Below are 21,087 nucleotides of genomic sequence, written 5' to 3'. Positions count from 1 at the left end.
TGAAACAAGCTTAGTCCCTCTCCGATCCAACGCCTTTTATAATACAAGGAGGGGCCAAGCACTACAGTGGTAGTGTTACAGGCCCCACAAAGGCAAGACCCTTCCACGTTTCGGCCTGGAAGACTGACTGACGCTCCCTTTTCTTGTTCGGTGGGGTTTGAGAAATGCCTTCCTCTCCCTTGCGCCGGAGCCACTAAGCCCAGGCGAAGGTGGGTCTTGTTACCTTGGCGATAGCGAGGTTGGGCTGAGAGACTGCTCCGGCAGCCAATAGCGGCCGGGAGGGGGCGGGACCGGCTGGGTCTTCTGCAGCAGCGGCGGGGCTCGCAGGTTAGCGGACGGCGCGTTGGGGGAGGGGACAGGGGTCGTGGGGGCACCTGGGGATTCGGAGACCGCCCAAGACCCCTAGATTAGGTGGGCACTGGCCTTTGCGGTCGGATCAGGTTTTCCAGCCTCTGCACCCAAAGTTTTCGTCTGGCCTTGAGCGGGGAGGAGCTGCCGGGCGGGCGGAGGCAGAGATGGCGGAGGGCGGTGGAACGCAATGCGAGGGTCAGAGCACGGAGCGTGGCCTGCTCCTCGGGACTCGAGGCCCCCTGCGGCCGTGTCCCCGAGAGGCCTCTCTTCTGGGCGCTCCGGGTGGGCAGTCGAGAGCCGGAGACTTGGGGGAGAGGGAAGGCAGCATTTGGCTACAGGGTTTTAGGAGGCCCTGGAATGCTGAGCCCAACCCCCAACCCCATTCCCACGTCCCGGCTAGACGGCCAAGGGGCCGAGAGTGCTGACGGTGGTGTGGTCACCTTTCCTTGCCCGACTTCATATCTCTTATGCAGGTGTCCGGTCTGGTTGGCACCCCCAGCCTGCCAAGCATGAAGCTCCTATGTTTGGTGGCCGTGGTCGGGTGCTTGCTGGTGCCCCCAGCTCAAGCCAACAAGGTGAGGGAGGTGAGACAGCAGCACCTCTTGCACGACCACCCCCTCCCTGCGGACAGGGCTTCCCCAGGGGTAGCTGCTGTTCAGCCCTGCCCCTCTCGCTCGTTTATGGGCCATACTTTTGGGACTCGCAGGCGCAGAACTGCAGGCGTCGGGAAGGGTGGAGTGAGAGGAGTGGGGTGGTGCACAGAACATAGGTTCTGGACCAGATGGAAACCGAGGTAGGATTCCAGCAAGGGAGTTTGTGTTTGAAGGAATTATCTAAGTTCCCCATACCTTCCTTTGCTCCTGGGTTAAAATAACTATGGTTATAATATCCACTACTCTGCTGAAGGAGAATCAAGTAATACAGTGAGTAGAAATGCTCTTTAAGTGTGAAGTCCTACATAGTTGGGAGTTTCTGTTGCCAAGGGTGACCAGCCTAACCCACCCTAAGCACTGGGACTCTGGAGAAATTGCCATTTTTTTTTTTTAGGGGCATATTACCCGGAGCTGGGCAGCTCTGTGGTATTTGAAAATGTGAAGATCCCCAAGGCTTTTTTTTTTTTTAATTTTTTTTTTTTAATGTTTATTTACTTTTGAGACAGAGAGAGACAGAGCATGAAGCGGGGAGGGTCAGAGAGAGAGGGAGACACAGAATCTGAGACAGGCTCCAGGCTCCAAGCTGTCAGCACAGAGCCCGACGCGGGGCTCGAACTCATGGACTGCGAGATCATGACCTGAGCCGAAGTCGGATGCTTAACCGACTGAGCCACCCAGGCGCCCCAAAAGATCCCCAAGGCTTTAAGTAAGGTGGAGTCGGAGGTTTTTTGCTTGCAGACTCCCTGGGGAATTCCTGATTGGAATGAAAATATTTGTGGTGTTGTTTCTTACCCATTTCAGAGAGGAAGAACTTTCTGAGGGGTTGCTTGGGTATTCCCACAGAAATGACCCTCTTTCTCTTGTTTACTTCTGCCCTCATCCTAACCTGGGAAGTTGGAGATGGGATGATGGAGGGGTGGGGAGAAAGGATCTCACCATCAAGATTGCTGAACAGAGGTGCACACAGCGGATGTGGGATCCAGAGTAGAGGACTGTCACTTTGCTTGCCACACACATCCCTACTCCAAAGCACCCTACTAGGGAATGACAGCCCTAGGCAGCTCTCTGGGGGTCTCGTTTGCCACCTGGACAGTTGACGTCTTGAGGATCCTGTGATACTAGCATCCTTCCTGCAGAAGCCATTCCTTGCTGAACTTGGGGATGGGAAAGGTCAAGAGCATTCATATATAGAACAGGGAAATGAAAGCTGAAAGTCTTTGCTAGAACCTGAACCCATGGGCCCTGTCTACCTGATACGCTTTTTCTTCCAGAGCTCTGAAGATATCCGTTGCAAATGCATCTGTCCACCATATAGAAACATCAGTGGGCACATTTACAACCAGAATGTGTCACAGAAGGACTGGTAAGGCACTGTACAGGCTGGCTCATGGCTGCTTCAACTAGTTGAAGTTACAAGTGTTTCCTGGGATTCTTGGACCCCTGGAGGATAAGCTTGCTCTCTCATTCCTATGGACAGTGTACAAAGCACTGTTTTGTCCATGGTCACACAGCCAATTGGGAACAGGGCCTAGGTGCCTTGAATTCTAGCTGAGGGGTTCCTGGTCAGAGAAGTGGATGTTGTTATTTTGCTTTGGTTTGGGTGTTTATTCATATATGCAAAATGGTGGCAGAGAAATTGGGAGAGGTTGTTAGTATGCCCGCATACTGTGGGATCTTTTGTGTACTTTTGCAAAGCTCTGTTACGTGTGTTATTCTGTACCAGTGTCATTAACACCTTGTGAGGTAGGCGAGATAGGTAGTGTTCCCTTTTTATAACTGCAGAGTCTAAAATCCAAAGGGGAATTTTAAATTATACTCCTGGAGTCCTGAATTCATTTCTAGATGCTTCACGTTAAAAAAGAAATGAAGAAGCACAAATTCAGAGAGAGGAGACCAGCTTGACTAAAGGAAGTTTCAACACGTTGTCCTAGAAGGAGTGATTTAAGGGAGGCTCAACGAGGGGAGGGTTTGGGGACATCTGGTGACTGACAAAGACCAGGAGCAGGGCTGGCATGCTATGGGAGGTGGGGCGCCTGGGAATGGAATCCGTTATGTTCCATGTGGTTTTTTGGTGTAGAATTGGAGCCAATAGAAACAACTTTAAGGACAGCTTCAGGGAAACAGATTTAAGTGTGAGCTGAGGAAACATTTCTAATCCAGACTGTTTTAGGAGCTGGGAAGCCCCATCCTTGGAGGGATCTGAGCACAGATGGGGTGATTCTTTGCTAAGGGCACTGTTAGAAGGGATTCACTTCATGGGGAGGGGATGTCCAGGTCAGTGCGCCTGCTTGGTTGTACGGCAATATCATCAGGTGGGCTTTGAGAAAATACAGATTGCCAGCACCTTCTGCCCCCCAAGATTGTGGATTTTGTTGTTTTTTTTCTCCCCAGCTTTATTGAGATACGTTAGACGTAGAACTTTGTGTAAGTTTAAGGTGTATATCCTGATGATTTGATATACATATTATGAAATGATTGCCACAATAAGGTAAATTAACACCTCCGTCTCCTCACATAATTACCTTTTGTGTCTGTGGTCAGGACATTTAAGATCTACTCTCTCCACAGTTCCAAGTGTATAATACAGTATCGTTAACGATAGTCACCATGCCCTACATTAGATCTCCTCCCCCCTAAGATTTCGATTCCGTAAGTATTGGGAACAGGAAGGCAGGGGTAACATTTTCTTAAAGTTCTGTAGTTGATCGTGAGGCAGTTTGTTCGGAGAAGCATTTGGGAATTTTGAATTTACCCAGTTCTGAGATAGTCTGAGTGATTTTCTGAGAGGCTGTCTAGTTAGATGCACAGGCTGGGGATCTGGCTTGCCTTGCCCTCACTCTAGGTCTGCCATTTGCTCATTCTGTGACAAGTTACTTCCTCTCCAATGTACTTCAGTTTCCTCATCTGTAAGATGGGCGGCAGTACTTTGAGTATTAAATGTGTGTGTGTGTGTGGGCGTGTGTGTGTGGTATATGTGCTTGTACGTACCTGTGTAAGTAAAGCACTTAGACAATGCCTGGCACATAGTAAGTGCTGTGTAAATGTTAGCTAATATTAATATATATTATCATGCATTATTAGAGGCCACATAGATAATCGTCAGACTTATACCAAGCCCCAGAAAACTTGAGCTCCTCCCACAACATAGGTAGACTGTTTCCCTCTGGTTTTGCCTGTCCTGATGGAGTCACAAAGCCCTGAGACATGAAGTCCTGGGAGGAGCCCCTGTGACCTCCTTGTATGTTGGGGTTATAGCTCAAATAACATCAGGAAATGATCTGATAGACTGTCAGAGCCCCACAGCAGGTAATAAGACTACATCCCACAGGCAACAGCAGATTTTATTAGCAATGTCTCCGCCCTGGGGTTATACTATGGTCTGAAAACCCAAGTGTGGATGCCCACAGAGAAACGAGTCTTGTCTGGACCTCTCAGGCTATAGTTTATCTTCTCCTTAGAAATCAGAATTAAGGGACTGCCTAATGAACAATCTGAATGGAGAACTTCGAGACAGTTCCATTAGGGTGGTAGGTGGAAACTGAGGCTGGACAGATTCTAGGACCCAGCGACACTGGTGACACTCCCTTAGTAATGGGATGGGGCTTGACATGTGGCCTTAGGGTCTCCGTGCTAGGACCAGAGGAGTCCAGTTGTGTCTTCAAGTCTCTGCCACCTTGTCACTGTGCTGTCACATTGGTCCACAGCCGGGGCAATACTTGCACCCTCCTTTGTGGTGCAGAGTGAAGCCAGAACTGCCTGAGCCGCGGTCCTCACATTGAATGGCATTTATGTTCCTGCGGTGCCGGTATCCTGCCATCTAGTGCTGGTAGTTCATAACCACATGCCTGTAGAAGTGCAGAAACCCTAACAATGTTGCCCTGTTGGTGGGCCTGCCGAGGAGATAATGTATTAGAGGCCATCCCAGAGTAGGAAGGAACCAAACAGGTTGGCTAGTTCAGTGTCTTTCAGACTTATACAAACTGAACCTTTCTATCGACAGAATCTGTTTTGGAAACAATGTACAAAACAAAATCAGAACCGGTGCCGAGAGGGACCCATCCCTCAGCCCCTCCCTCAGCCCACCTCCTTGCACAGTGGTTCTTGAGTGGTTCTAAGAAAGCACAGCTTGAAAGACACCGAAGGAGTTCAGCCTCCACTTATAAATGAGGAAACCGAGACCCAGAAAGGGTAAATAAATTACCTGCCATCACAGAACACATAGAAGAGCAGAGAATTAAACCCAGCTTATCTTTGTAGACCTCTCCCCTTAATGTCCTCTGGCCAATCCTTGGAGTCTTTTGATAGCACTGATCCCCAAAAAGGTAAAGGAAAGCCTTAGAGAGCAGGATCATGTTTAGGGTTTCACTGACTCTCAGGAGGGCCAGAGCCAGCAGAAAGATTACAGCTTTTCGTTTACTGTTGCCCTAACCCTTCTAGAAACAGCCTGTTCCTGTAATAGCATTCTAATTTGAAGAACCTGGGTTGGCCCCTCCCAGCTCCCCCTGACACTCCACCTTGGCCTTGGGGGTAGTCCACATATCCTCCTGCAACACTGGCGTGACCTTCTAAACCACGACCCCGTGTGGCTCGGAAAGGAGGCATCTGGTCCTCAGGAGGCTTGTGGGGACTTCCTGGAAAAGAGAAGGTCCCAGCAGAGATGACCAAGTGTTGTGCGTGAACCTGGCCTTGTCCATCAGCCCCCAGAACTGGCAGTGTGCAGGGTCTGGAAATGATGCATTTAGTTACAGTAGAAGAGGACCCCTTCGTGCAGCTAGGAATGATGTGGTGAAGTTGCTACCCAGTGGTGAAACTGGAATCGTCAGAGGTTTAGATGAAATCACATATGCTGCGGGCCAGATTTTTAAGGGGATCAGAGGATTTTAGAGGACATCTCATTTTTATGTCAACACTTGATCTTCACGTCACACGTCTTTGATGCCTCTGCCAAAAACCCAGCCTGAGTCTAAAAGGACCCTGGATAGCTCAGAACAGGCCTGGTTGTTTTCAGAGAGCTATGCGTGACTCTTGCCGGCTTCCTGTTAGACCAGGAAGGGCCTTAAAGGTCATCTGGTACAACCCCTGCATCTCAGAGAGGAGAAAATAGGCCCAGGGCCCCAGACACTTAGTGGCGCAGCCAGGACAGCCCAGACCTGGCGATCCATGGCAGTGTGATGCCTGGCTCGCCTCCGTGAACCTCTGAGGGTGTGTTTGACCTTTCCTGGTGGTAGTGATAAAGGCGCATCCTCCAGGTCATTGGCTTACTGTGGTCTGTGAACCATACTTGTTGAAAACCTGCCGATCTGAAGGGCTGGGGCTGATCAAGAGACCCAGATAGAGCTGAGCACAGGCCCCACTGAAGCTGAGCGTCAGATGTAAAGATGAGCCAAGGATCAGGGTTTGGGTCCTGACCTCATCGTGGTGGAGATGCCACTTTGCCTTCCTGAACCCGCCGCCTTTTCAAATGGGCCTGTGATCTTTGGCTCACCTTCTGCGGGAGCCCTGTTAGGGAAAGGTGGGCTATGTGGGCATACTGTTAGAACATGGGATTCATTTGGCAGTCACTTGTTCACTGAGCGCAGCTCTGCCAGGGTGCTGGAGATGGCCTCTGTCCTCAAGGAACTCAACATCTCCTGGGGGCGACTGTACAAATAAAGGTGAGATCACAGTACAGTGTGGTCAGTGCTGTGATAGAAATGAGCAGAGGGAGAGGTCAGGTCTTTGAGCTGGATCTTCAAGGATGTGTAGGATTCAGAGCATGGAAAGGGAAGGTGGCAAAGCCATGTATTCCTGGCAGAGGGCGGGAGATGTATCAAGGAAGGGAGCGTGGCTCATTCAGAGAAGAGTCCAGAAGATCAGCATAGCTGGAGGAGGATGGAGAGCAGGTTGAGGGGAGGCGGGGGATGGAACTGGACAGGTAGGCGGCCCTGGAATCAGGTGGATCAGTAGGAAGCCGAGGGGCGACAGCTCAGTTCGTCCTCACCCTAGAGGCTGGGTGGAGACATTGCACCAGCTTTAGGCTTTAAGCTGGGGGTGACATGACCAGAATTTCATTTTGGTAACACCACTCGGCTGCCAGGTGCAGGTAGTATTGGCACAGGGCCAACAAGAGCAGGAGAGCAGTGGGGAGGCTGGGTCATTTGCCCGAAGCAAAAATGATGAGAACTTCATCTGAGACACAGCAGCGGGAGACAATAGAGAAGGTGGGTCTTAGAAATGTTTAAGGGGGTAAAATCACTGGCTTTTGGTGGATTCATAGGTGAGAGGAAAAGGCAGTGTCAAGGTGATTGCCAGGTTTTGACTTGGTCAGTGGAGTGGACAGTAGGGGTGCTTTCTGCCGTTTGTAACACAGACTCCGGGACTGGGGGGTTGGGGCAGAGGGGTGGAGGGGTGGACGTAGAGTTTGCGGACCCTGTGGGGTGCTCCTATGGTGAATCCAGTGGGCAGCTGCACGTAGGAGGGCCCCAGGGCGGTCCTGACTAAGAGATTCTAGCCTAAGATACCAGTCCAGGCCTCACCAGCTCGGAGTTGAAAATCTTTGGAATGGATAAGCCCCAGCAGGGGAACCATAGCAGGAGACACGAGGGCAGCTAAGGGTAGAAGTTTGGGGAATGTTAGCGTTTTTCGTGCCGGCCCTGTAGGCACACTTTGGAGAGCTGGTTCGGATGGCCAGTGGCCAGGTGCTGTGAGGCTCTGAGTTGGGGAAGGGGGCTGGCGCCAGCCTGACCCTTTATAAACTCCATACTCCCTGGGAACACCCTCACCTTTGCCCAGCCCCTCCCCTCCCAGGCTGCCCGCTTCCTGTGGCCCTGCTCCCACCGCCCTGTCTGTCTCCGTTGCAGCAACTGCCTGCACGTGGTGGAGCCCATGCCAGTGCCCGGCCACGACGTGGAGGCCTACTGTCTGCTGTGCGAGTGCAAGTATGAGGAACGCAGCACCACCACCATCAAGGTAGCCCGGCTCTCGGGGGCTCCCCTCCAATCCCCGGCTGCCCGGCACTCACTGGCTCTGGCTGTATTCTGAGCATCCCAAGCGGCTGTGGGACCGGCTTCTGGGTTAGCCTGGTCACAGATGCAGGGGCCCGCTCCCCACACCTTCTTGGAGCCAGCTTTCTCCTCTGACCTCTGTCCAGTGGTTCCCAATACACGGGGGCGCCGGGAACCTGGGAGAGGTGTTCAGTGTCACTCTTTTCTTTCCAGTCTTTCCCTTCCTCTCTCTCCCATTCCTTCAGGGAGCCTCCTTCAGGTGCCTTTTATGTTCCGGGCACCGTGTAGGATGCTGCTAATAGAGCAATAAGCCCGCCCTCCTGGAACATCCAGTCTACCGAACTCCTCAGAGTCCTGAAAAACTCCCAAGAGCTGTGGACAAGGGTGAGGTGTCTGCATGGGGCAGCTGGGCAGGAGGGGCTTCAGCCCTGACCCTTGTTCTCCTAGGCTGTTGGGTGAATTCAGGAGAGAAGTGGTAGACACGACCACTCCCTTAGCGAGTGAGGACGGGGGCCTTGTTCTTTCCTCTGCCTGAGGCGGATGCAACAGGACCACGGCTCACGCTAGCAGGGTCTCGTCCACCCACAGCCCCCCTGGGACTCCTAGTCTGTGTTCCAACACCTGAGCCAGACCCCGTCTACCGATTTCTAACTTAAGCCCTTCCTGGCCAGGTTCTGTGGAGAACCTGGTTCTGTGGAGAGTCTAGAAATAGCCTTGAGAAAGGAATTTGGGAATTTAACGACACTGCCTCGTCCAGGTTTCTCCTTTTGAGGCTCAGGAGGGGAGGCGATGCTCACTGCTGTCCTCCCAGACCAGGGAGCTGGCAGCACCTTCCCTGCCCTGCAGTCCTCTGTGTTCTCGCCTTTCTCATGGAAAGCAGCTGCCTATCCCCCACGCCCGGGACTCCTTTTATCCTCCCACCTGAACCAGCCACTCCTGGAGCATCTTTCTCCTGCTCTGAATGTGCTCTGGGGCCCCACCCTCTGGGGACCAAGTGGCTGAGACTGAATTCTGAGCCAAGTGTCCCCTGTCCCTGTTTGGCAGAAAGGGACTTCCCGATATGGGGACCTCATCAGACACACTTCCTAATCCCTCAAATTTCCCTCCAGTCCTCCTCCCAAGGAGCCTCCCCCTCCCCCCAGCTTTAGCCTATTAGAGACTCAGTCTCCACTCCCCTTCCCCTTCCTGGGGTACAGGCAAGAGGTCTGATCATTTGCCCTGTTTAAAGAGGCATGAACGCTGATGCCCCAGTCAGGGAGGAAGTTGGTCCAGTTGAACTTGACCTTTGAGCTGAGCTTTGACTTGAAAGTCCCAAGGTTTCTTTCTTCCTTTTATCCCTCCTCACAGTCCATTTCGGGTCAAGGCCGGGTTCAGAGGCCAGTGATGGCCAGGCATTGTGGAAGTAGGAAAGCATTTGAGACAGTCAGTAAATCTGAGTTCAAGTTACATCTCTCCCACTTGCTAGCCTTGGCACCTAGGCTGAGCGGTTTAGCCTCACAGTTCTCAGGTGATGGCAGCCGCCCAGGGGGCATTTGGACACAAGCAAAGGTGCTTCTGTAGTCCCAGTAACTGAGGTGTATTAGTAATGCCATTACAGGGACTGAAGCTGCTAAGTGTCTTGGAGAATCCTGTCTTAAATGCCCAGAGTATCACACTGGAAACCTTGAATTGGCCTCACTGAATCTATCTTCTGTAAAACAGAAATTACAGAAATTACTCCCGGGGTAACCGCCGGGAGGGGGAGATGTAGCCTCCAGCCTCCAGTGCACACCTTGCCGGTCTGTCCCCCTCCACCTGTTGGCGTGCCCTCTCAGGACCGCAGCTTCGCACCTGTCCATCCCGTTGGCGGGGGGAGTGAGCCCTCGTGCCCAGGTGCTCGGCCTCTGCCTTCAGGCCTCTTCACTAGCCGGTTCTTCCTTGCTCTTAGTGTCCAATTGCTTTCCACCCTTTCTTAGAGATATCCCGGTAGCCCTGTTTCCCCGATCCCCACCCCTGGGAGCATCTTGGGGTGTCAGAATCCAGATGTCTTCCTTCATTATCTGTTGTTTTTATGTCCGCCATTCTTGGGGGGTCCCCTCAGTTTTAGGGCAGAGCTGGTACACATGTGGAATAGGGCACATTCCCTTCCCTCTTGCCCTCCAAGCCCCCAGTGTCCTCGCCCTTCCCCAGTGCGGAAGTTGAGGCAGCTGCGCCATCAGATATGCACAGCACGGGAATGGACACGATTTGCCCTCCTGGCCCAGGATGCTCACAGGACAAGCTGGCTCTTTCCCTCAGGTTACCATTGTCATCTACCTGTCAGTGGTGGGGGCCCTCTTGCTCTACATGGCCTTCCTGATGCTGGTGGATCCTCTCATTCGAAAGCCGGATGCATACACCGAGCAGCTGCACAATGAGGAGGAGAACGAGGTAACTGGGGTTCTGGGCGCCAGGGCCCTGCCAGTACCTCTGCCCACACGTGGGGTCCCGGGCCCCTGGCATGCGAGTCCCCGGGGCAGAACCAGAATAGTATTACAGAGGCCTCGTTGAGGATCCGTGTCCCCCACCCCCCGTACTCCAGTTCGCTCTTCTGTTCAGTGTCCCACATGTCACCCAGACTCTAGAGTTTTCCTTGGCAGGGGACTGCCCTTTGCACTTCCAGGTGAAGCGGGAGGTGGCCCTACACTTCTCCCGATGTCTGGCATCAGGCAGCCTCAGGGCATCGGCGGGGGGAGCCATATGTTCCTGTTACCCTGCCTTTCTAGGCCGAGGGGGAGTGGGCCAGCCAGGGCCGGTCACACGTGAACACAACACGTGACACCGGTTGCTCAGACACTGGTGTCAAGCTGTTGGCAGACTTGGAGGTAGCAGGTTTGTCCTTTAGTCATTCTGTAGTCCTCTGCGGAGCACCTGCTCGATGCAAAACACAACCTGGGCGCCTCGAGAGGAAAGTAGGATTTTGAGAGCCAGTGAGGAGTAAAGTAGGTAGCGGTGCTGAGGTGGGAAATCCCTGTGTGTGCTTGAGGAATTTGGAGCGTCCCGAGGGTAAGGTAGGCAGGAGGAATAGTGGCAAATAGAGCTGGCCAGTAGGTTTAGGCCAGAGTATTGTTGGCCTCAAATATCAGGCTCAGGAGTTTCAACGTCATTAGATAAAGGAGTTGGGGGACCACTGGCACCAGGCAGCCTGCAGACCCCTCAGGTCAGGCCCGGCATAGCTAGCAGCCACTCTTGCCCTCCTGTATCTGTCCCCATGCTGAGGGGTTAGGGGCGCCCTGCAGAGGAAGCCCTGTGCAGGGCAGAGGACGGCTGCAGGAAAAAAAAAAAGGTGAGAAGTGGTGCATGTGTAGGCGGCCTGGGCAGGGGTGTGATGAGCCGGCACGCCGCCCGAGGGAGGCTCCTCGCCCCCCACGCCCGGAGCTCCCCCTCTATGGGATCACACAGCCACCACAACAGCCTCAGGGCAGTGGCATCCAAAGGCAGGGCAGGTCTCACTGCCACTCTCTACCCTGAGGGACGCGCTCTGAGAAGTTGTGGGAAGCACAGACCGGTCCTTTAGCTCTGTCCTTGGTGGCTCCGGCTGCTGGAAGATACTGTTTATCCCCAGAGTGAGAGAAGGAGTGAGTGAACCAGCGCATGCACAAAGGGGCTTCTAGGGGTGAAGCATCTCAGCCATGTCCTGGGAGGGTAAGTTGAAGAAACCGGGAGATGTTTAGCTTAAAAAAAAAACCAAACAAGCCAAACTCAAGGAGATACGTGACAGCGGCCTTCGGATAGCACGTCTTCAGAAGAGGGCTTTGCTTCGCCCAGGTAAAGCCAGGGGTACGAGGACCCACAGTTGGGAGTCACGAGAGGGAGATTTCACGAGATCTAAGAAGGAATCTTCTTGCAGATGACACCGCTGATAATGTGTCGGGTGGGCTGCCTTGTAAGCGAGTGCGTTTGGAGTCACGAGAAATCACCAGGCATCGGCTAAACTGCCACCAGGCAGTCAGAATTTAGAACATTTCAGGCACTGGATCGGAGGTGGGCAAGGGCGGGTCCCCCACCAAGAGGGTCCAGGGCTCAGACCTCAGTGTGCAGCCATTGTGGGTCTGAGCCAGCACGAGCAGGAAGACGAGGCCAGGAAAGGAGGGAGGCCTGGCCATCCCATGGGCCCTGTTGCTTCTCTTGGGTGTGTGCCTGGACCATCCCCAGTGTGCCCCCAGCCTCCTGCCGACATGCGTTTGGCCAAAGGGGGAACAGAGAGGCTGAGCCTCACCCCTTGAAGCTGGGGCCTGGGAGCTGGTGGCACTGGCGGCTGGGTGGTCTGTGTTCAAGAGGAAACCTTGTGTGCCTACCCGGTTATTAATGTGCAGTAATAGCAGCTCTGATGGGGAGGAGCGTTGCTAATAAACACTCGGTGATTAGGGGTAATGTGGTAATTGCAGTCCTGGCTGGGGGAGTAATTGAGAGATGCAGCCCCGTGATTACCCAGTCCGCACCGCGATTTCTCTGGAATGTGTGGCTCTCGGGCATGGCCTTGTTGTGTCTCCTGCCATCCTGGATGTGGTGCCAGAGGGGAGGGCAGCCTGCCATCCCTGGGTCTGGGCGCAGGCCCCTCTCCCCCAGGAGACCTGGGACGCTCCCCACTTGGAGTCTTAAGTCACAGCTGCCTCTGTTTGTATGAGGGGGCTTTAGGGAGAGTGGAGGGGTTAGATTTGGTCATCCAGTTCCTGAGAGCAGATCCTGAATCCACTGGAGCAGATCCAGAATCCAAGGGAAGACGTCCCCTGGGTGCAGATTTTGGCTGAGTAGGAAGGAGGATTGGCCTGCGAGGGGGTGCTGTCCAGCCATGTATCGTGGGTGCCTGCAAGGGCAGTGGGGTGCCTTAGGCAGCCCTCAAGCGGAAGCCGGTGAGCCCAGACTCCACACCATGGAGGGGATTTCTGCCTTGGTAGAGAGAGGTGGGATGACACCCTCACCTCCTACCCCAAGGTTCTAGAAGGTAATAAAAGGTGTTCAGTCTCTGATACCGTGACCCAGCCAGCTCTGCACAGATGTGGAGGGTGGGGCAGGGTGCAGCTCCTGGGTGCAGCTCCGGAGGGTGGTTAAAGGAACACCTTCAGGCAGCCGTGAGTGGGGTCTGTCCCCCCGTTGTAGCACTCTTAGCATGGATTGTCCCCTAGTCCCAGTACTCGGCCTGGCTCCCCATCCCCTCACCTTGTGATGCTGTATGGTGTCCCCAACTTAAGTGTTCCTAGGTCATCCCTCCTGGGGGTTCAGCAGCACCATTTTTCTCCCATGGACATGGCGTCTCTTCTTTCCTCTGGACTCAAGAATCCTGCAGGTGGCGCTGTGTAGATTTGTAGACCTCATGTCTGCCCTCAGGGGTTTATGTCTCAAGACCGAGCCCCAACCACAGGAATGAGCAGGGACCACGAAGGCAGTTGGTGAGATCAGGTTTTAGGAGATGGGTAGTCAGAAAGGTGGGTGCTCTGGGAAGCCCTTTATTAGACTGGGGGCTGGGCAGTTACCCTTTTTTTCCTGTTGGTCTGGGAAGGATGGCTTCCTGGCAGGGGGCTCTTCAGAGCCAGCTCAGAGGATGGATGGGACACTGATAGCTCAGCTGCTGTAGGGACACTGCTGTAGGGACACTGTAGTGCCCAAAGGTTTCATCTCTCCAGAGACCCAGTGCCCCTAGTCTCAGATGTTGAGGGATACTGTGCTGACCCACCTCTCTCAGTGCACTTGGGGAAAGGGGGGTGAGGTGGGGTTGGGGGCAAGGAGAGCAGGCCCCAAGGCCACCTGGCTGAGCAGCAGCAGAGCCAGGGCTGAGGCTGTGTCTCTGGGTTCATTGATGGTCTGGAGAATGTTCCCCTTAAGGAAGCGAGAAGGACGGGGTCTCCCCTGGGGTAAAGGATTTAGCTTTCACCCTGTAAGGAAGAAAGTTGGAATAGGACCTCTCAGTTCTTTGAAAGTTCTCCTGGGCCCGTACAACTCAGTGACCTTGAGGAGGAAACTGTCCAGGCTCTGGTGCCCCCACCCCACCTCCCACCTTGAGTCTGGGACCCAGTCAGAGATGGGTCTAGGGATTGGATCACTTCCCAGGTTTGGGGGCCCTTGTCCCCATTCCCCCAACTCCTGTGGCCAGGAGCTCTCCTGCCCTGGGGCGAGAGGTCTGTAGGGGAGAAGGGAAGCCTCCCCCACAGCCGCAGCCCCAGCGCCTGAGGAGGGAGATGAAAGCCTGGCGTGTTCCCTTTGAAAGTGCTGGCAGGCCTCGGTGGGCCCTGATTGCTTAGCGCTGCCTCCCCTGGGATTCCGGCAGCATTAGGCTTAATCCCCAGGCTCAGACACCCTTTGAAAGGAGGAAGCAAGCATGTTTGCTGGGACAGAAACAGCAAACAGAGCTGTTTTAGATGTACAGGTTTGGCCCTCTTTGAAGAGAGAAATAAGGGTTTCCATGAGGCTCTGGGTGTCTCTGCTTCTTGTAGCATGGGCCCCTGAGCTCTGCGGGGTCCTCAGAGATCTCACCCCACTGGGGCTGGGTGCAGCTCCAGGCCCCCCGTGTGAGAGGGGTGTGTGGGGAAGCAAAGAATGGTGGTGACGACGAGGGCAGCAGCTGGGGGCACGAAGGAACCGGGGTGGCGAGAAGGCTCAGGGCCACTGGGATGGCCTCTCTTTCTGTCCACGGATAGGCGGGCCACATGTGTGCTCAGGGCTCTCCCTCCAGGGAAGCTGACAGACTTGGAGATACACGCTGATGGGGACAGTCCTCCCACCTCCTCTGGGGACAGACAGAAAAGTATGTGATTCTAGAGCATCCGTTAGAGGACTCCCAGCACTGTCGTTGGGAGCAGGGCTTTGGAGCCACAGCTCGGGGTTAGAGTCGGACTCTGCCACTTAGTAGCCACGACACCGGAACTCTTAGTGTGGTTTCCTCAGTCTGGATTGGGTGCGATGTAATCAGGATCATGTGTGTTCCAGTTTGACAAATGTTTGTGCATCCTTAAGAATGAGGGGCCGCTGCCTACACCGGTGTGGCTGCAGGGCTGGGGGACACAGGGGAGGTGAGGCCGGGAGTATGCGCCTCAGCCAGCTCAGGGGCCTTGAATGCCGTACCCACGAGTGTTTCATCTGTGAGGAGTCGAGTCAGCAGGCAGGGTTTTTGGGTGGGGGAATGGCATCATGCCATGTCCTAGGAAGGTGACTGGGAGCATGTGGGAGTCAGGGAGAGCTTTGCAGCAGAGAAGCAGTGGGATTAGGTGACAGCAGGAAGGATTTGGGCTAAACTGGGAAAACAGAGGGAGGCTGTGTGGTCACTTTTCTGAAGGGCTTTGCACCAGGGCCATTCTTAGCTGTGTGACTGGGTAAGTGACAAGAGTGCCGGTCCTGCCCCCACTCCCAGGGCTGGGGACAACGGTGGAGGGGCCGCAGCTCCAGGTGGGGGTTCTTTTTTCCTCCATCTTCTTGTCATCAGAGAGGCTTCGGCTCAGCCCAGTGTTGACTCAGAACCAGTGCTCCTGTGTGGGCTGGAGGGGCTTCATCTAGGCCACTTTGATGGTGGTCGTCAGCTCTGGCCTGTGTGCACCAGTATCTGGGGCCTGCCAGGCCTGGATGGGAGGGTGGCTTGAAGTGCCTGATTCTGGGTGCCTTTACAGGTGCTTTGTTCTTCCTCCAGTGTAGCGGAAAGATAGCAGCTTGTTTCTTTGGGTTTCCACATTGGCTCCCTCTTAGGAGAAACCAGCCAAAGAAGGACCCAGCAGAGTGCTGGGATAAGAGAATCGCAGACATGGTTCAAACCCCAACTCAGCCACCAAAATGGCTGTGTGACCTTGGGTAGCAAAATGATTCATCTCCCATAGCCTCAGTTTCCTCATCTGCAGATGGGAGTGATGTTTCCCATGTGCCAGTCTTGTAAGCCTGGGGAGAATCTACATAAAGTACTTAGCAGAACCCACGGCACTTAGTGATACTTGTCATCGTCGTGCTGGTCTGGTCCCACCGGGCATCTCCTGGTGTCCTATCAGTATCCAGTGCCTTCCTCCTCTCCTAGCTGCCCTCTGGCCTCCCTTAGTTCCCGGATACTCAGCCCCAGAGGAAAGGAGCTAGATCGGAGGAAAGGGGCTAGAAATGGTGCTGTTCTCCTCCTCCAGCTGCCATTCTGCCTGCAGAACGGGCAAGGGTAAGGCCCCGCTCTGGGCCGTCTCTAGAACAGATGTGGAGTCTTTAATACCTTTTAATCAGACTATTAGCAATGGAAACACGGAGGCTCTCAGCAGCAGCTTTCCCCCACTTAGGAGCTGTTTGTTAAGACTTTACATGAAGGGAAAACAAATGATACTGTGGTAATGCGGTGAATTTCAGCATGTTCCCTTAATGCTCTGCTCTTGGCTTCCTCTGGCTTCCTCTCCTCAAGACGTCCTCCCGAGATGCAGAGCAGTCGAGGAGAAGCAGGGCTGGAGCTGCCCCGTCCCTCCAAGCCTGCCTGGGTATCCCAGCCCACACCTTGGAGCTCGCACCTGGGCACTCCTTGTGGGACCCAGAAGGGACATGATTAGAGGTGGGGGCCTGAGGGGGGAGGGGAGAGAAGCCCCTGTGGCCCCTGAAGCCAGAACAGCGAGGTCCTGGTGGGCCAACAGCTTCCTCAGTGGGGCTTCAGTGCCCACGTCACCTATACTGCCACATGGAGCCCTGTCCTTGGCCCCCCGTAGCCCTCAGCTGGCACAGCTGAACGGGGAAGGAACAGCATTGAAAGGTGGTACAGGGCCATGGGGGTTTTTCAAAGGCAGCTCCCTCCGGCAGCAGGCTGCCAGCTTTCTCCTCCTCTCTCCCACCTAGTAGAGCAAGGGTCTGCCATGAGTAATTGGAGCGTTTGCTATCTGCCAGGCGCTGCTAAAGGCCTTACTTTCTTTGCCTCATCAAGAAGCCGCTCTTGCAGTCCTCACCTTATGGATGGGGAAATGGGTTCAGAGAATGAGCTGACTGGCCCAGGGTCATATTCCGATAGGTGTCAGAGCCAAGACTCACAGCCAAGTTGGTTTGATTCCGGAGTATTCTTAACCACTGAGCTGCGCAGTCCAGGAAGAAGGAAACTAAACATTTCCTGAGCTCCTACTCCGTGGTGGCCAGTACACTAAGAACTCTGGACATACTGTTTTCCTTAACCTTGCCATACCTGTCTCCTCATCCTAAACCGTGTTTTTCAAAGTATGGATCCCAACTGTTAGGCCACAAAATCAACGTACTGAGTCATGACCCGCATCTTAAAAAATGAAGCGGAGCAGAGCAGAGAGTATCCGAATGCCTCATACTAAGTGTCTTGTAAAAGTTTTAAATGTAATTCCTGCTGACAGTACAGTCAGAAAAGTCTGAAAAGACTGGCTTCGTTAAATTGAAGCTTGGAGAGGTAGTCACTTGTCCAGGGGCACAGAGCTGCTAGGTGGCTGAGGCCACCCCTCTGTCCCAGCTCCCACTGGGAGGCCTGTGAGATGGGCCCTAGGGGTCTGAGGCGGGGAGAAGGTGGCCCCTCGGAGCCCCGGCCTAGAACCCAGGAGTCCTGACTCCAGGCTCAATGCGCCCCCCCGCCTCATGCTGACAGCACCTGCGTCCTTGATGTCACCGTGATCCTCAGCTAACCAGGCTGAGGAGGCCTTCCTCAGGACTGTGGACTGGGGCTCCCAGAGGGCAGTGTTCCTCATGAGACAGCGACTCAGAGCTCTGCGGCGACGGCGAATTACCTCCCAGCCTCACCCCTGGCCAGCCACCTCTCTGCAACTGCCAGCTCTCTGTGCCTCCCCTACCCTTGCCTAACCACCCCTCCCTTCTCCCCAGCCTGGCAGCTGTGGAGCGACAGAAGCCGTGCCAGCTCGGGGCATTAGAAGCAAAGTTGCATTTACTGGGCGGCTCTGGGCTTAGAGAGGTGTGCTAATCCCTTAAGAGATGTGTGGCAGCAGATGAGAGGCAGGGAGAGCGAGGGAGGAAATCCCCACAGGGGTGTGGGCCTGGCCCTCGGCTCTAATTCCCCCCAAAGATCAGGTTGGGGTCCTGCAGGAAATGCATGGGCTCCGGAGCTTCAGAGGCAGAGGTGGTAATTAGGGGAGCCACTGCCTTTGACAACAGAGCAGTTCCGAGAGCAGAGGGGAAGGGGATCAGTAGGGCACCCAGGGGAGCTGAGCCGTCCTGACCTGACCTGTCAAAGGGGAGTGGGCCAGAGCAGGCTCTGGAATGGGAGTGCTGGGGTCCAACTCCAAATCCCCATCCCTGCCAGACTCCCTGAGTGAGGGGCAACCCCTCTTTCCCAGGGGGAGTAAGCTGGGTGTCCGGCGCCTGGCAGAGCAGCTCCCGTGCAGATGCCTCGGTGGGCCCGTCCTCCCCACTGGAGCACACATGCTGCCATGTCAAGGCAGCTAGGCCCTAAGCCCTGGGCCTTCCCGCTGTCCCTGGGCCGTGGCTGGCAGGGCGGAGGAGTCCTGTAGCCTTGTACCCGCCACGGGGCACACCGATACATATCCACAAACAGCAGACGGCATCAGGGCCTCTGCTGACCAAATGAGGTGAACAGTCCAGGAAGAAGTATTCCTCTTGAAGGTTAGAAATAGGCCAGTGTGGGGGCGCTTGGTGGCTCCGTTGGTTGAGCAGCCAACTCATGATTTCTGCTCAGGTCATGCTCCCAGGATTGTGGGATCGAGCCCCTCATCAGGCTCCACGCTACACATGGAGCCTGCTTGAGATGCTGTCTCCCTCTACCCCTCTCCCTGCCCCCCCCCTCTGAAAAATAAACAAGTAAATAAAATAAAGTAAAAGAAATAGGCCAGTGGGATGCAGCCGAGGACTCAAGCTATAGCTGTGTGGTGACTGGGGCCTCAGATCATTTTCCTCCTGGAGTGCCCCCTTTCCCAGGCCCTACCTTACACATTCTACAAACACCAAGCCTGCAGCTGGGCTGTGGTGCTGTGCTAGGCCCCATGGACCACCAGGCAAGGCCCTCAAGCCACCCCCAGCCATTGGGGAGGTCCAGCCTCCCGGTCTGCGGGGAGCTCAACCTTTGGAATTGCTCTAAGGGCATTTTTTTTCTGTGTCAGGCTTTCGAAACCACCCCCCCCCCCCAACCCCTGCCACCAGCTCACAGTGCCAAATCTCTCCCTTTTCTTCCACTACAGGATGCTCGCTCTGTGGCAGCCGCCACTGCCTCCCTTGGGGGCCCTCGAGCAAACACAGTCCTAGAGCGTGTGGAAGGCGCCCAGCAGCGGTGGAAGCTGCAGGTGCAGGAGCAGCGGAAGACCGTCTTCGATCGGCACAAGATGCTCAGCTAGATGGGCTGACGAGGTTGGGTCAAGGACCAGAGGCCACGGCCACCAGCTTCTGGGGCTGGATGGAGCCAGATGCCCCCTCCCCCCACTCGGTGCCACCCTTCCCAGGTTTTCTCTTTAGAAGCCCGTGGCCATTTTCCCTCTCCTCTCTCTTTTTAGGAAAGTCCTAGTCAGCTGATTGAATCTGGGAAGAGTGATGGGGTCCCTGATCTCTGGTTTGCCTGCTCACATCTTGGGCTTAAGGGGAGGGGGTGGTGGCCAGAGCAGAGCAGAGACACCTCAGGTGGCCTCAGGATTGGAACGGTCTGTACCTCCTTACTTCACCCTGGCCACCCTTCCAGCCCCAGATCTCGGAATGTTCTTACCCTTTGCAGGATGGAGCTGGGCCATCGAGGACTCAGTGTGTGGGAGGAAGGCAGTCAGCATGTTCTCCTTTCTGCTGTGGTTCTTATGGCCACCTTCCTCCCAGCTCCAATACCTCAGTCCCGCTCAGCCTGGTTCCAGCCCTCAGGATGGTTCTGATGGGGCAGCTGATGCCACTGAGCCGCACTGTGTCTTCAGGGCACACCTACCCGCTTGCCCCCGCCCCCACTCTCCCGCACTCTTTCCCCAAGGCACGGTGGTGCTGATGCACCTTGCTCACTCTGCCACCTGGGCCCTCGCCCCCACCTCAGGAGGCCGGGCTGTCCCCCCATCTCCCCATGTCTGCACTGAGCCAGTTGGTGGGACCACGTGACCATGGGCTGAGCAGCGGCTCTAAATGCTATAGCTCCTGTCCCTGGATTTCCACTCGTCTCTGAATTTCATTGTACCAGTGCATGGAGAGAAACGTTTGTCCTTCTGTTGTCTGTACATCAAGGAAGCCATCATTAAATTGTCTTCTTTCTCTCACTTCCTGGATTTCAAGAGATCTAGAGAGCTAAGAGTGTTTCACAAGTGATGTGATAAGCACTGTGTCCCAGAGAAGGGACAGAGAACATTGTCCTTTAATAGGTCCAGGGAGAGAAGCAGAGCCTGGAAAGTCCTGGTCGGTGTGGCAGGGTCCACGGGGTCCGGGCAGAGCCCCAGGGCTCGCCAGGAGTGCCGCTCACTTGATGGGTTGGAGACAGGCTCCTCACGAGCTCTATCACCTGGCCGTTGGGAATTACCTCGAAATTCTGTGTTTCCTCTTTGGGGGAGATTCCCCCTTCAACTCTGAACAGTCCTGACGTCAGTCAGTATCTTACAGACCAGTAAAAAGTGCTCCCTTCGAAACTCGTGTGTTTTCCCTAGTGAAAACCCACAGCTCTTCAGAGAGGTGTGGGGCAGCAAGGAAAACAGAGCTGCCTGGGGGAAACAAATCTGAGCACCATCCAGGGGCCATCCCGCAGAGCCTGGCCCGGTGCCCTCCGTCCCATCCCAGAACATGCAGTGCGGGGTGTGTCCTAGACCCAGACAGAAACGGTCCACCTAGAGGGACCAGCTGGATCTGATTAAAGTTTCTGTCCTTGGGTTGGGCCAGCAAACTTGTATTGAGGAGCTTTGTGTGGAGCCCCCTGCTGGGTCCTTGGTGAAGTGCGAGCTAAGAGAACAATGAGGCGCGGATTTCAGTTTGCAAAGATTTGCCCAAGTTCAGAGTCCAATACTAGTATAAAGGGGATGGGGGGGGGTGGGGAGCGGTGACATACCGATTGGGCTTCTAGGAAGAGCAGAGACTTTGGAGTTGGCCTTGAAGCAAGCAAGGGATGCAGCGGAGAAGGGGCTGGAGTGATTGCGGGATCCTGAGCAAATGTGCTCAGCCAGCATGAAAGTTTGTGATGGCGTTGACAGGAGACACGCATGCCACGGGGAGGA

The 21,087-nt window shown here is 54.7% G+C and overlaps 1 protein-coding gene across 3 annotated transcripts; it reads left to right on the top strand.

The window, feature by feature from the left end:
• Nucleotides 1-265: 265 nt before the first annotated feature.
• Nucleotides 266-20,145, top strand: TMEM9 (transmembrane protein 9). Of its 3 annotated transcripts, none has more exons than XM_043569198.1 (6): nucleotides 266-327; nucleotides 825-935; nucleotides 2,276-2,367; nucleotides 7,844-7,952; nucleotides 10,265-10,396; nucleotides 19,105-20,145. In XM_043569198.1, the coding sequence occupies exons 2-6, from the start codon at nucleotides 861-863 to the stop codon at nucleotides 19,255-19,257; spliced, it is 561 nt and encodes a 186-aa protein (XP_043425133.1). In that variant the 5' UTR covers nucleotides 266-327; nucleotides 825-860; the 3' UTR covers nucleotides 19,258-20,145. The 3 variants fall into 3 exon arrangements, with proteins under 3 accessions (XP_043425133.1, XP_043425135.1, XP_043425134.1); XM_043569200.1 differs by having other exon boundaries at nucleotides 268-327; nucleotides 825-926; XM_043569199.1 differs by lacking the exon at nucleotides 266-327 and adding an exon at nucleotides 366-411.
• The last annotated feature ends 942 nt before the right edge of the window (nucleotides 20,146-21,087 follow it).

Source organism: Prionailurus bengalensis, chromosome E4 (genome assembly GCF_016509475.1).
Source record: "Prionailurus bengalensis isolate Pbe53 chromosome E4, Fcat_Pben_1.1_paternal_pri, whole genome shotgun sequence".
Lineage (NCBI taxonomy): Eukaryota > Metazoa > Chordata > Mammalia > Carnivora > Felidae > Prionailurus > Prionailurus bengalensis.
This window is presented reverse-complemented; position numbering and strand designations above follow the sequence as displayed.